This window comes from Didymosphaeria variabile (assembly GCF_027946475.1).
Source record: "Didymosphaeria variabile strain IMI 356815 chromosome Unknown scaffold_7, whole genome shotgun sequence".
Taxonomy (NCBI): domain Eukaryota; kingdom Fungi; phylum Ascomycota; class Dothideomycetes; order Pleosporales; family Didymosphaeriaceae; genus Didymosphaeria; species Didymosphaeria variabile.
Window position 1 is genome coordinate 3031244 of NW_026611626.1, and position 13603 is coordinate 3044846.

The 13603-nt window shown below is 53.0% G+C and overlaps 3 protein-coding genes across 3 annotated transcripts; 1 reads left to right on the forward strand and 2 right to left on the reverse strand.

Moving 5' to 3' along the window:
- Nucleotides 1–317: 317 nt before the first annotated feature.
- Nucleotides 318–1974, forward strand: N0V89_010172 (uncharacterized protein; the record flags this gene model as incomplete). Its single annotated transcript, XM_056218917.1, has 6 exons — nucleotides 318–390; nucleotides 456–847; nucleotides 893–1513; nucleotides 1584–1662; nucleotides 1712–1818; nucleotides 1867–1974. The coding sequence occupies 6 exons, from the start codon at nucleotides 318–320 to the stop codon at nucleotides 1972–1974; spliced, it is 1380 nt and encodes a 459-aa protein (XP_056068182.1).
- Nucleotides 1975–2246: 272 nt separating this feature from the next.
- Nucleotides 2247–3632, reverse strand: N0V89_010173 (uncharacterized protein; the record flags this gene model as incomplete). The annotated part of the gene is made up of 1 exon (XM_056218918.1): nucleotides 2247–3632. One exon carries the CDS (start codon nucleotides 3630–3632, stop codon nucleotides 2247–2249), a length of 1386 nt encoding a protein of 461 aa, XP_056068183.1.
- Nucleotides 3633–11516: 7884 nt separating this feature from the next.
- N0V89_010174 (uncharacterized protein) lies at nucleotides 11517–13187 on the reverse strand (the record flags this gene model as incomplete). Its single annotated transcript, XM_056218919.1, has 1 exon — nucleotides 11517–13187. One exon carries the CDS (start codon nucleotides 13185–13187, stop codon nucleotides 11517–11519), a length of 1671 nt encoding a protein of 556 aa, XP_056068184.1.
- Nucleotides 13188–13603: the final 416 nt, after the last annotated feature.

A 13603-nucleotide genomic window follows, 5' to 3' on the forward strand; every position in this document is an offset into this window, starting at 1 on the left:
TCAGGGTCCGGCGCCCCGCTGGCGCCCACTTAGCGCAGCAGCAGTTCGCACATCTCCGGGCCCCCGACACACAGGGCAATTCACTCCGACTACAGGTCATCGCCCATGTGTGTGCTATCATAGGCCCACCTTCCAATGCCATGGTAGTTCCTACAATCACATTATCGGTCTGTGCTCACCTATGCTGCCAGTAATCGCTGCCGTTCACGTCACTATCGATGTATGCTACCCGTTGAAAGAGTCGCATTCACTGGCTGAACTCTGCTAGGCGACGGGAAACAGCCCAAGTGTAGTCGGTGCGACCAAGCAAAGAAGCAATGTGTGTACGAGACCGGCAGAAGATTCCGCCGATCTTCAATTCAAGAAAGCTTCAGCACAGCGCAGCCTTGGGTCGCGCTTCCTCCACGCAGTACGAATCACCCGACTTGTGAGGTGACATTGGCTGAAGAAAACAGTTCAATTCCTCGACGAATCACATGAGATCCGCTCTCAATATGCGACCGAAGCAGACGATGCTTTTAGCTGGCCACCTACCCCACAAAATCACTCATCCGATCAGCACTCCTCCAGCGCAATCGTCCAGCAATCACCCTCTCTTACTAGTCCGACAGATGGTCTGACCGTCTTATCGCTGCTCAACTCCGAACCTGCTGTCCATTCACAAAGTTACAGTGCGCCACCGCCGCCTACATCCTACAGCCTACCGGTTACACCTCACGTGCCAGAGCCAGATGAACCAGATAATTTCTCTTACCAGCCACCGCCAGGCGCACCAGTGCTATGGCCACTGGAAAGCGAGCAGGAAGCCATGCTCTTACAACATTACGTTGAGAATGTTGCTCTATTTGTATGACATCTCACACAATGATAGCACGTACTAACTATTGTTTAGTTTGATATGGTGGACAGCAGATGTCACTTTGGTGTGCATGTTGTTCAAAGAGCCAAGACTAACAGCACCTTGATGAACGCTATTTTTGCTCTATCCGCACGGCAACTCAGTCGGATCAGCGATTTCGACCCCTATGTCGCCGATGCTTATTATCAGCGCTGTTTTGAAACATTGATCCCAGCGCTCAACGACAACATGGCCAACCGTGACGAGTCGCTCCTCGCCGCGACTATCATCCTAAGACTTATGGAAGAAATGAATATATCCATCACCGGCTCCGATCCGCAAGGACATCTCTTTGGCACACAGGCCATTATTCGAGCGGCCGAACAGTTCTATGTCGGCACAACGGGCCCCAACTTCCGCCAAGCCATCTATTGGGCTGCCTTTCGTCAAGAACTCTGGATATCGCTCATGACCCAGCGGGCGTTCCAATTGCACATATTCCCTGCTGATCGCTCGATGAGTCCGGCAGACGACTCCATCTGGGCTACTCGAACGATTGCGCATCTTGGCGATGTGTGCAATTTTGCGTTTGGTGAGGACAGACATAGCGTGCTCCGATACAGCCAGTTGATGGACGAGAACAAAGTATGGAGAACACAAAGGCCTGACAGTTTTGTAAGCACTATTCGAAAGATCGTTCTGATTCTCAGTTGTGAGAATTCTGCTGATGAGGTGTCTAATTTAGGATCCGCTTTTCTGGCGACAGGACCGGGACGGAAGCGGGAGGATGTTTCCAGATATCAGGTATCACCAGAAGGCGCATGGTAAGAGACCGGGCTATTCGGACGTATCGTTGCTAATGCAGTTGAATAGCGATGGGAAACCAATACAACACCCTTGCGCATATGCTCCTTGTTGTGCACGACCCTACAATACCTCAGTTGGGTCCTTCACATAGGCAGTCACGCGCAGTCGTTGACGTATGTCACCACACACATATAACCTCACAATACTGATGTAATTTGTAGAAAATGGTCCAAGAAGACGTCCGTACATTGTGTGGCGTGGCACTATCAAACATGAAGTTTTTCCCTTGCATATTCGTCGCATGTTTTGCGATTGCACTGGGTAAGTAGATACGGGACTTGCCACACTACGGGCGGTAGCTGATGCAATGCAGTTGGCGATCGATTCGCCGCGCGTGATGACCAGGAACAGCTTCGCGATTTGTGGTTTGCATGTGAGCGATCGCATGGCTTCCCTCCGACAACCACGGTCCGGCAGCTTGAAGAGTCATGGGGATGGTCTAGCAGTTGAAAAAATCCTACTTAGAAGGAAAAGACACAAAAGGGTTATTGAGGACTGAAACTGGATTTAAGAGTTGATATTCACTGACAGCGCGATGCAATCACCAAGGCCGTCCATACGGGGCCATGTACGGCGAGCGCCCGTACGCATTATGCCTCCTAGTTCGAGGACTCCAAGCGTATGAATCCCCGTTCAAGCTATCGTCGCTTTCGTAGCCATTTGGAGCTCGCGTAGGAAACACGCGCATGTTCCCGTGGCGACCGTTCTGTCTCCTACCTATAATCGTCGTAACTTGTGAATATCCAGCCGGGCTTAACCCGACATTCCCTGCGGCCCCAAAGCGACCATTACCCTGCGCATGCGGATCGAAAGCCGGAGCCGCGGAAGCCTGCTGCCCTTGCTGGACTTGCTGCATCTGCGCTTGTAGTTCTTCACGACCCCGCTTGATCTGGTTCATCCGCTTTGCCTCATCAATACGTGTCGGAACAGGCAGCGCATTCGTCTCCAGCATCGGCAGCATCACCTTATACTTCCCCCTCACATGGTCCAGCACCTCGTCCGACTTCGGCCTCTTCGTAAAATCCCCCTTCATCGACTCAACAATCGCATTGTTGAGCGTAGCAGAATACCCCGGTGCCGGTCTCGCATGGTCAAACCACGGCATAACCATCACATTACACACACACCCCATCACAGCCGCAAGCTGCCAGACATCCGACCGCCCCACAAACTGCGGCGACTCAGGCGGCATCCACCCCCACGTCGCGAACGTCGCCCGATTATGCTCCTTAAACCGATCAACCCAGATATGCCTTCTCGCAACCGCGCACCCAAAGTCCGCCAGCTTAAGCGTGTACGCAGTCGTCATGCCCTTCGGCGTACCCCTATGCACAAGGATATTCTCGACTTTAATGTCCCGGTGGAACACCATGTCCCACGCATCCTGCCAGTCCTCAGGCACGGTGTTGTTGAACCGCGCTTTAGGATCAGGTCCATAATGACAATACGTCAGCGCGTCGAAAAGCTGGATGAACCATTCCCAGACGTCGATTTCGTTGAAGAGTTCCCCTGCTTTGACGCGCGAATGTATGAGCGTTTCTAGGCCGCCGATGGTGCAGTATTCAAGGTAGATACTCGCTTTGCACGCTTTTCGGTCGACGAAGTGGTCTACCATGCGTGTGATGTGCTCGTGGCTGGGCGAGGAGAGGTACTTTAGTATAGTTATTTCCTGCAGCACTACGCCCTTTTTAACGAAGTCTGCTGTTGCGCGCTTCTCGATGTGCTCTACGCCTCTGCGGTCTTTTACGATGTAAACGCCACCGTTCAGGGCGCCGCGGTTTTCGGCGCCGAGTTTGCGGACGATGGTCCAGGGGTGCGAGGGGCGGGTTTGTATTTCGTTGGCGCCTGAGGAGAGTTTCTTTTGGGCGGCCCATTTGGAGAGGGGTTTGCGGGGTTCGTTGAAGCGGACGTTTTTTCGTTGGGGCATGTGGGCGTTTTGTTCGGAGTTTAGGGTTGGAAAAAAGTTGAAGATGTTGCATGGTATGGATTATGGCATTTGAGAGTTGGAGGCGTATATCAAATATTAGGTTGGTGATGTGTGTGCTTCGTTTGCGTTGAATGCATACAGCATCGTGACTTACGCGTGATGGTCGGAGTGGTCTTACTCAACGCCTGAATGGTATATCGGTGGCTTCATCATGATCGTGGGTTTCCCTCTAGTATGTGACATGCTAATGTGATTGAACATTCTTCACTTTCGCAGCTTCGAGCAGGAAGCAAGCGGTGCAAGCAAACCTCGTGTCTTTGACTTAAGTACATCTATGTGGAGACCTATTTTGGTATCATTCACAACATCGAGCGCACTAGAAGGATAGGTGGTAGGAGGTTTTGAACGGGAGTGTTTATGCATAAGCGCTCTGGGGAAGGGTGCGGGAGGGCAGTTAGGAGAGTGAAGCTGGGGAATGGGTAGGATAGAAAGTTATGGGATTGAAGCCCGTTTTTGTCGTGTGTGGAGGATGAGGGTGTGGGTGCGGAGCATTTGAAAGGGCGTTGTGACTACGCATCTTACATACTGTTTAGGATCAATGGGCGGTGCGTCTTGAAGATGGGAGAAGAGCGTATTGTTGTGCAGGCAATGCTGAAGTGAAGCAGGGCTACGAATGACGGGAAGAGCGCAGGAAGATAATTCTCGATTCGGAAATCGGGTATAGATATCTGTTTCCCTTTGTCGCTATTCTGGGTCCTCTGGTATGTCCACAGTATAGTACAATAGTGCCTAGGTCCTGCATGAATCTTAAACTATAGCCTGGAATGGCTGGAATGTGCCCTACCGCTTTCGTCACTTCGCCCCAAGTTCTCGCCAAAAATCGCATCTCAACGACTAATCGTGAGGACGTGTGAGCTCCATGAGAATGACCAGCACCACATCACGGAGTTCCCCATCCAGCCACGACTTCCCGCCCATGACCTGCCCAATGACCCAACTCCACCACAACCGCTCACCCACTACAACAAATCACCGCCGCCTCTCTCCTAACCTTATCACACGATGGCATCAGCACTACATCGCATACTCTTGCTGACCTCACGCCTCCGAACTCCGGCGCGCCCAATCTCCGGGCCCCCAACGCGGCCTACTCGCGGACCCCACTTCCGGAACATTTTACACAAAAAAAAGCTACGAAGATGTTTTCGGTGCGGAAGGCGAGATTGTAAGCTTAGGTTAACTTAGCTTACCGCGGGGCTTCCGTCCTTTGAGGAAATTCTTCGACAGGCAGCGGCTAAGGCGACAAGGCGAGTCGGAGTTGGTAGCCTCGGTAGGCCAGATCGCTTTTGGGGGGCCTTTGCGAAGCGGAGTTTCATTCATGCAAGTCATTGTTCGCTGCGAGAAACATGTTTCGAAACTATGGCTTGGGATGGTGGGGAAGGTCCCACTGGTAGTGCAGGTGGGTATTTGTTGTGGAGTTGATTGCTCGGAGGATTGGTTACTTTGGGTGTAGACATTGCTCGCCGAGATCCACCTATACGGAGAGCTGGTGGCCTGGAAAATATCTCTTGGCGGTACATGAATTCGCGACTGGGGGACCGTCTCCTGGCTGTACTCGGGGAACGGCGAGTGAACGGAAACCTACGCCACAGGGGGGACCTTGGTATTGTGACTTCGTACGAGTAGCGCACCTGCGGTAACGAGGCGCATATAAATCGAAGCAACAGATACCTCGCAGGGCGTAGACAGGGCCCGTTCGTCCGTAGCAAAAAGTGAAGTCTTCACTTAGCGCGCGGAGGCACAAGTTGGGGGCCGCGGAATCCCCTAGCGTCCGAGGTATTTTCCATGCTATCCCACCATGTGGAGCTCTTGCTTTTCGAGGAGTATATCTCGGCCGTACTTATGTGTAGCGAAGTGAGGATGTTGATCTTATCAAGCTGTACACGGCCGTACATCCGCGCATGAAATGACTTCTCGTGCAAGGTCCGCCGGATTGCGAGTCGTGCGTAACCCCTTCTCGCCATGTCTTTCTGCCTCTGCCATGACGCAGGCGCGAAGGAACAGGAGGAGCCTACGACCTCCAGGAGTAAGTAGCGTATCTGTGGGGTTCCGCTACAATAGCTTGATGATCCTGAACGGCAGCACCGTCTGCTTGGAAATGCCGTTATAAGGCGGAGATGACAGCATTAACTGAAGAGGGGTGGACTTTGCTTCTGGGCGTTGTCTTCCCGCGCGTTGCATCGTAAAAGCCTGTGTCACATGTTCATACCGCGAGTCAGCCTCGTAGGATTTGTTGTTCTTCCCTCCAACAGGTTTAGTTTCAAAGTGAACGAGCACCTCCTGTTTGTTGTTGCATCGCCCGTTCAGAGCTCTTTCCAAAAACGCTATGAATAACGGAGAAGTGGATAATAATGTCAAATATGGATACTGGCTCGCCTCCTGTAGAGAGCTCGGCATGTAGGATCATGCGGGATATCTTAACGGTACGTCATGAATGTCAATCTGTGGAGCCGCATCGCGCACCCAAAGGCGAAGTTGGAAGGAGCGAAGAGCCAACCGACCAAGCCAATGGCGTTCCGCCGCAAGTTGGATTTGTGCATACGTAGTCAGGAGGTGCATTGTGCTGAGGTAAAAACAGGTTCGTCAGCGATTACTGTGACTGTGACTATAATGGTTTCATCCGAATAAAGAAACGTTCTATCGGGGATACCAGATGCATCTTTTGGCGTGCTGCTTGTTTCGGCGGTTTGTAAGTATGGAGCCGCATACTGTATTTTGGTTTTCATTGTGCTCGGGAGATTCGGATTGGCACGAAGGATTCCCTTGATGCAATGGGGCGCTAGACATGCCCCTAATGATCCTACCTACCAGGGCGACAATGGTCAACGAGGCTGTGAGAACGATAACAAACACCTCAGTGACTGTACAGCCAGCCTCGGTGTTGTCGATCGGGCCACGAGCGAAGTGTTAGGTGGGCGTAGATCGGGCATGGCGAGCGGTAGGCGTACTGGGAGGCCTGCACCAGTGTTGTTTTCGCGCTCGTACGTACCGTACGGAATCTCATGGCACGGAGACGGTGCAGTGTTTCGGGCGCACTGCAACAACGCACGGCGGTTTGCCTATTCTGTTGTTGGCAGTGATGATGAGCGCTTGGACGACAGATCATCACCATCAGCAATTTACCCCACGAAAAGGCTCGAACAAGCAGCTGTCAAATCTCGTTTGTTGTTCGCGGCGGCGCCGCCGTGACGGTCGCATCGTGCTGGGAGCGATGAGGGACTAAATTTGAGTGTGCTAGCCGGCTTAGGCATGGCGCACCTATTCTTAGCCGCAGCGAGGCAGTGCACGCACCTGTCCCCTGGCAGATCACCAAAATCGCCGTCCACCTCACCTTTCCCCAACGGAACAAAGCCAAGAACGCAGAGGGTGTCGCCGTGCATTTGTGCCGCGCTGAGGCGAGCAGCTGCGGCACTGTGCGTGAGCGGTGGGCTACCGGAGCGTCACTCGTGCAGTCCTGCCGTACGCAGTAAGGTCTCAGGTCGCTGCCGCACCGCCGTCGGACTGACCAAAGCGGACTCCATACGCGCGATCCTCACACTTGAAGCCTCGCGGGAGCACGCTCCAATGCCTAGCCAACCGCGTTGTTGGCCTGAGATCCTGCAGACGGGGTCTCTTTGTTACGGCCTTCGAAATATGGGCGGTTTCGCAGCAATCTCCGCAAAGGCCTCCTCGTACGCTTTAGGGCCCTGATAGCGCCCACTCACTGCTCCGTTCCGACGACTGGGGAACTGCGTTGCCAGGACGAGCGAGCCCTCGGTCTGTATAGAGTTGCCGAATACATATCACTACGGCTGCGCTCCGTCATCGCCCATGGTTGCCACACCCCTGCGACTACGCCTACAGAACACCGACTGCGCCGCTCTCTAATCCAGCCATATACTACCTTGCGTCCTATCCTACCCATACAAACCACGTTCCTGCATAATCGACTGGCTCCAACGTTCCACCAATCTGCAGCCCAGCTCTGGTCCACAGCATTTGGCTGAATATCGCCGCATGCAGGAGCCCATTATCAAGACCTGCAACCGTTGCTGCAACCCCCTGGTGCCGACCCGGCTTGCACCCTGGCACAACGCCAGCCTGGAATACAACCCGCCCAACTTCGATAGTATTTACTTCTAGAATGATACCCGACACTCAGCTGCTGACGGGCCCAACGACTGTCGCCACCTGCCAGCCAGATCTGTCGTTTACGGCCAAGTCACTTATCTCGTCCAGTTTTATATTTCTTCAAGTGTCCCCGGACACTAAACAGGACGACCGCATGGCTGCACCGCATAGTCGACCCCATAGTGCCACCGACGATGATACGGAGCTATGGTTCAGCATGCCAAGCAGCAGACGACGCCAGGAACAGTCCGCCTACCAAGCTACAGTGACCCGGCACCACGCTACTCGATCCGCCTCGGCAAACCAACCGCCAGTACCATTAATATCCACGACCGTGCAGCTCGACAAACCGCTACCGCCGTCCCCCGAATCTTTAAAGAAGAAGCACAAACCTGGTCTGCTCGACCTGATAAAGAAGAAGCCCGACAACTTCGACCCATCGCATCTTCAACCCGCGCCATTGAACACCCATAGACGCACCTCTTCGAACGGGACTCTCAGCCCTGGGCTGCCCCCGAACCACTACCAGTCTCGAAGCATGCCTAATTCGCCTCTCCAATATAGTCCACCACATCCCGCAGACATACAACGGGCGCATTCCGCATCCGGATACTACACAGATGTGCCACAATACCAAGCTTATTCTCCTCGACCACAGGTCAATGAGCAACAACGCGCAGTATCCTCTTATACCCCTCGGCCACAGGTCACTGAGCCACAACGGGCAGTGTCCTCTTATACTCTTCGACCACAGGTAACTGAGCAGCAACGCGCAGTATCTTTGGGTACTTCATTCGAGCCAATGACCCCGCGCCCACGAAGAGGTTCTACGTTTCCGGAGTCGACCATGCTATCGACTGCTCGCGAGTCTGTGTCAGATGCTCCTCGGCCACATACCTGGGTCTCGCCCACTGAAACGCACGGTGCATTTGGGGACTCTACGGACTTTCATCTCTTCGCAGAAGCTACTGCTGGACTACCTGGTGGCTTTGACCCTCTCTCACCATCGGAAACGCCGCGACTACAAGGCTCGCTATTTGCACGCGGTTCCCAAAATGACAGTATACCAGTGTTGCCTCGGAACACATCGGCCCATTCCGTACCAGTGCCAGTACCAGTACCTGATTACGATTGGATACCGCAACAGGCCCCACGGGACTACTCGGTTTCCAGCTCAGCGCTTCCCCAGGTCTCTAGCTCAGCTCTTCCACGACGAGACTCGTATGACATGAATGCGCCTGCCTCTCCGCTCAGGCCTAACCTGAACACGATCAATCTAGAGCTCGAGAGACTTGGGCTTGCGGAGAATGAACGTCCACCAGACGACGAACTGCCAGACTACGCGCAAAGCCAAGCCGAAATGGCCGCACAGAAACGAAAGGAAGCTTCTGCGCGAGCTCGAGAATTGGAATCACGATGGAATTTGTCTCGCGGATGGAGGACTCGGTAAATCCTTGTTTTGCTTGCATCTCTGACCTGCATTTGAGCGTTGCATTCACGTTCTATATCCAGTCACAGCATCTAGCTGTTGTACTTATTTTTCACTTCTACTCATTGATACCCTCGCTTATCAACCTTTACTTGGAAATTTTGGGTGGAAATCTATTTGGGGGCCGTTTCGGCGGATTGTGCATATCTAGCTCTGGGAAAACCAATGTTACACAAGGAGCTTCAATACTTGAGTTGCCTATCACTACTGTCTCTCATCACCTCCTGCCCGTCTCTGTATCTGTCTGGACATGAAACAATACTTCCTTTGTGTCACATCGTAACATCAGATTCTTCAAGATCTTTCCGCGGACCAACCCTTGAGATGTCACCCAACCTGCCGAGGCCACTTAAGTGTGTCATCAACCCCACAACATCCCCACCCGGAAACCTTAACGCCTCACCTTTACTTCATCTCGGACGTATAACATATTAGGAACCCCTTCCGTCTCTCAAAAAAGGTCGACAACCAGGTCCAGGAAAGAAAAGCACCCCTGTCCACCGTGCCTCTTACAGAACCATACGTCGCACATCTCGCTTCTGCACGCCTCTCCAAATCGGCAATGCTCCGAACAAGTATCAGGCCCCTCTGAAAATCTCCTTTCCGTTTCGATGATGACGGGAGGCGATTTGGACAAGATGACATCTCAGACATCAATATAGTTTTGACTTCAACATTGCCCGTTTACGACACGCATGCAAGATCTAAGCCTCCCTTCGTCTTCTTCCAAGATGAAAAGCTGCAGGTGTGGAGATCACTTCAGGGATGTTTTGTCGCCCCTGCATGGTATAGTAACTTGCAGTAACTTGCGTTTTTCACGTGTGCGTAGGTTACCGCAATGGGGTTACCGCAATGGGGCGAGGTGTGTAGATTGGGAAGCAAATTTACCGCGGCGGTGGAAGGGGTTAGGTTAGTAAGCTGAACTGGTGCGAGTGCGCCTTGGAGACAGCCTGACGTGCGAGCTTCCCGCTGACGCACGCGGACGCGGGGATGATGTGCGCAAGCGAGAGGTGAACGTATGGTCTGCGTGGAGATTGCGTTTATGTCAATGTTAACGTATTTGGTTAAAGTTTTGACTTGCTCCCTTTTGGTCAACCGTTCCGGGGCGGACGAATTATCGCGTGGCAATTATACAAGCTGCACAGCATCGAGGCTCGAATCTTTTGAAAAAGCAAAGAGTCTGCCTCGGCGATAGGCTACAGTTACGGTTTCATGCTTTCTAGAGACGTGTACTTCTCAAGAGCCTTGCTGCACGCATTACATCTGCGCCCACCTGCACACGCCCCTATCCAGGAACGATCGACGCCGCACCCGCGACGCCCACCAGCCATTCTGCCCACCTGCACGCCTGCCGTACCCACTACCATATAGCTGTGTAACCTTAATCTCCTAGTCCCACTCTATGTCGAGCGAGCGCGGTTGAAAGGCGTTGGGGGCTAAAGGGCATGATGTGCGCTAGGGGCTGAACCTAGTGGGGTGGAGGGGCAACAACCCCTTCACACTAACACAACAGCTTCTCTCCAAGCACACAGCAGCGTGAACACGTCGAGCACGCATGCAGACGTAGATGTATCGATAAGATGCCACGCGAGGCCTACGCTGCGACCGCCCATCGAAATTCTCTCAATTCGGCGATGCAGGCGTGAAGTCTCGCCACGCGCATGTCCCTATCCGGCCACGCACTACCGATGGTCTGCCACGACCAGACCCACAACACACCATATGTGCCCGATCATGATCCTAGTATTTCCGAACAGTCTAGTACAAGGCGTGTCGTGTATGCAGGCTACCGGTGGTGCAGATTGCTGGGTACCTAGGCGTGGGTGTGCAGTGTTTGAGTGGTGTTCGGGGGCTGTGCAAGTCGGGAGTATATTTTGAAGGCCCAAAATAGCAACATAGATGCCGGATTGCCTTGTGTAAGGCTGCGTGACCTCGAAACACCATGAAGGTGAGATGAAATGGCGGTCTGGAAGAATTGATCACGGAGGCGATGTAATTGCAGGAACGGGGGTGCGTATTGTGGAACCTGAGATAGACGAAATGGTGGTGAGAATGATTGTATTGGACATGGTGTTGAGCTATGCTAGTGAAGATACGCTAATTGTGATGCAGGAAACACGGTGAATACGCTGTGGCAAGAGCAAACGCTTGATGCTATGCATAGATGCTTAAGAATAATGATAGATGCAGGAAAACAGACGAGCCATCAAACCCCGGCTTGGGGTTCAGCAGTCTCGTCGTAGCTTCTTGCTTCGCGGGAGTGAATCTGGATTGTCAGAGTCTCGCAACCGCTTACCTCGGTTATGGACTGACGGCGATGCAGCAAGCAATGGCTGCCGTGAAGGTCTAGTGTTGTAAAACTCTGGCCGATATCCAATGTACTTCTCGGACAAAAACTCCTCAGGAGGTATGTCTGAGAAGCCCTCCGCAAACTTGTTTGGGCTCGCTTCACTGCTACTCGAAGTCATCGGCCCAGCTGCTACGGAACACTTCTTCGAAGGCCGTACTGGCCTAAGCCTACCCGCACCTCTACGAGACGCCTTGACACCGGCTGCGATCGAGATCACATCCGGCTTCGTGAGGTTGTTGTTGACTGCTCTCATTGCCATGTAAATGGCATGGTCTCGATCTTGAGCATTGCGAAGATACTGCCGCTCACTCACCAGTGCTTCGTCGAAGCGACGCTGCGGTGTAGGCACAAGCGGCTCCTTAGCCAACTCACTCAAAGGCATCCACATAGCTCGACTCACAGCTTTACTAGGAATCGCATCGACACCTCCCTTGGAGAACAAGTAGCTCAAACCAGCGCTATCCCTCCCCCATTCGAGATCCTCGCGCGCCTCCTCATCGTCCGTAAACACAACGAAGCGATCCAGTCCCAAGGAAAGATAAAGCTTGAGCGTGGGCTCAGGTAGTGCCACCGCCCGATGTCCATACTCCTCGACCTCTTCCCACGTCTCCTTGCGGAACCACAGCGCCGTCCACGCTACGGGTACGGCCGTCCACTCGCAGCCCCAATACTTGCGCGTCACCTCCCTGCTCTGCCACACCTTGTGCAAATGCACGTAGTTCCCAGTAGCAACCTTCTTCGTGGGGTCAACCAAGCTGCCGAACATGTAGTTCTCCCACGCGTAGCCCTGCTCGTTCCTGGGATGATCCCTCCCAAGCCACGGCTCGCGCAAATTCCCGTGGGACATCGCGCCGTACGCGTGCGCGATCTCATGGCCTAGTACATTCGCGAGCTGGAAGTCGTGGCGGAATTGCTCGCAGCGGGAGCGTGTCACATAGCCTGATTCCTCGTCCTTGTAGAATTCCAGCATGCCCTTGTCCAGCGCGATGTGCGTGCCTGTGTTCGGCATGAAGAAAGTTTTCTCCTCGCCGTCGTCGTAGACGGGGCACGCATCTGTGTGGACGGTAGGCACGTTCTTGAAGTGCTGTGTGCTTCCCCATTTCCTGTCTTCGTGGAAGGTCTTCCATTCCCATTGGAGGGAGTGGGAGAGGCAGGTCATGGCGGCTTGGATGATTTCTAGCTCGTGGGCGCGGCTGACGTCTGAGCTTTTGGTGTAGGTTCGATATAATTTGCCGTCGTTGTCCTTGTGGAATATTCCGAATGTAAGCGGTAGATAGAATATGAGAAGTGAAGGTGTCGTAAGATACAGCGATGCTAGCTGGAGTGCTTGCTTGATGTGTGGGGTTTGCCCCAGAAAATGTGCATGGTGGAAGATTGGATGGATCTCGTTATCGAGGTTACCTTCCTGGACAGTAGGGTCGTTCAGGAGATTGAAGCGGTCTTCGCGATTGAGAATAGTGATGAATTTATCGAGCGTATCGCTTTGAGACGATGGTTCGGTTAAGGTCTCTGTGTTGTCTTTTCCAGAAGACATACTGGTTTTCATATGACAATGTGATGGACAGTCTGAACGAAGGGAGAGAGTTCGTAGATTGGACATAGCTGCATACGATATGCAAAGCATCGCAACATAGTACAGCTGGTGGATGGTCAACAAGAGGATAAAGAAAGAAATAGAATGCCGTACAATGCGTTGTGTTTGCCTCCGAACAACGAACAAGCAGACAAAGGAAGGACGGGCAAAAAGAACATTGTTAAGGTCATGTGGTGCTATCAGTGGGAACGGGGTAGTGACCAGCTTTCAGTCCCCATTATTGCAGTCTAGTTGTTGGCTCGTCGTGTCTGAGAAGACTTCGCATGCTACCTTCGAATGAAACACGACTCGTGCTGCAGAAAATGGCTTTCCAAGTTTTCTGTGAATGCCGTTCACCCAGAGTCGTAATGTCAGCGACGCCGAAATGT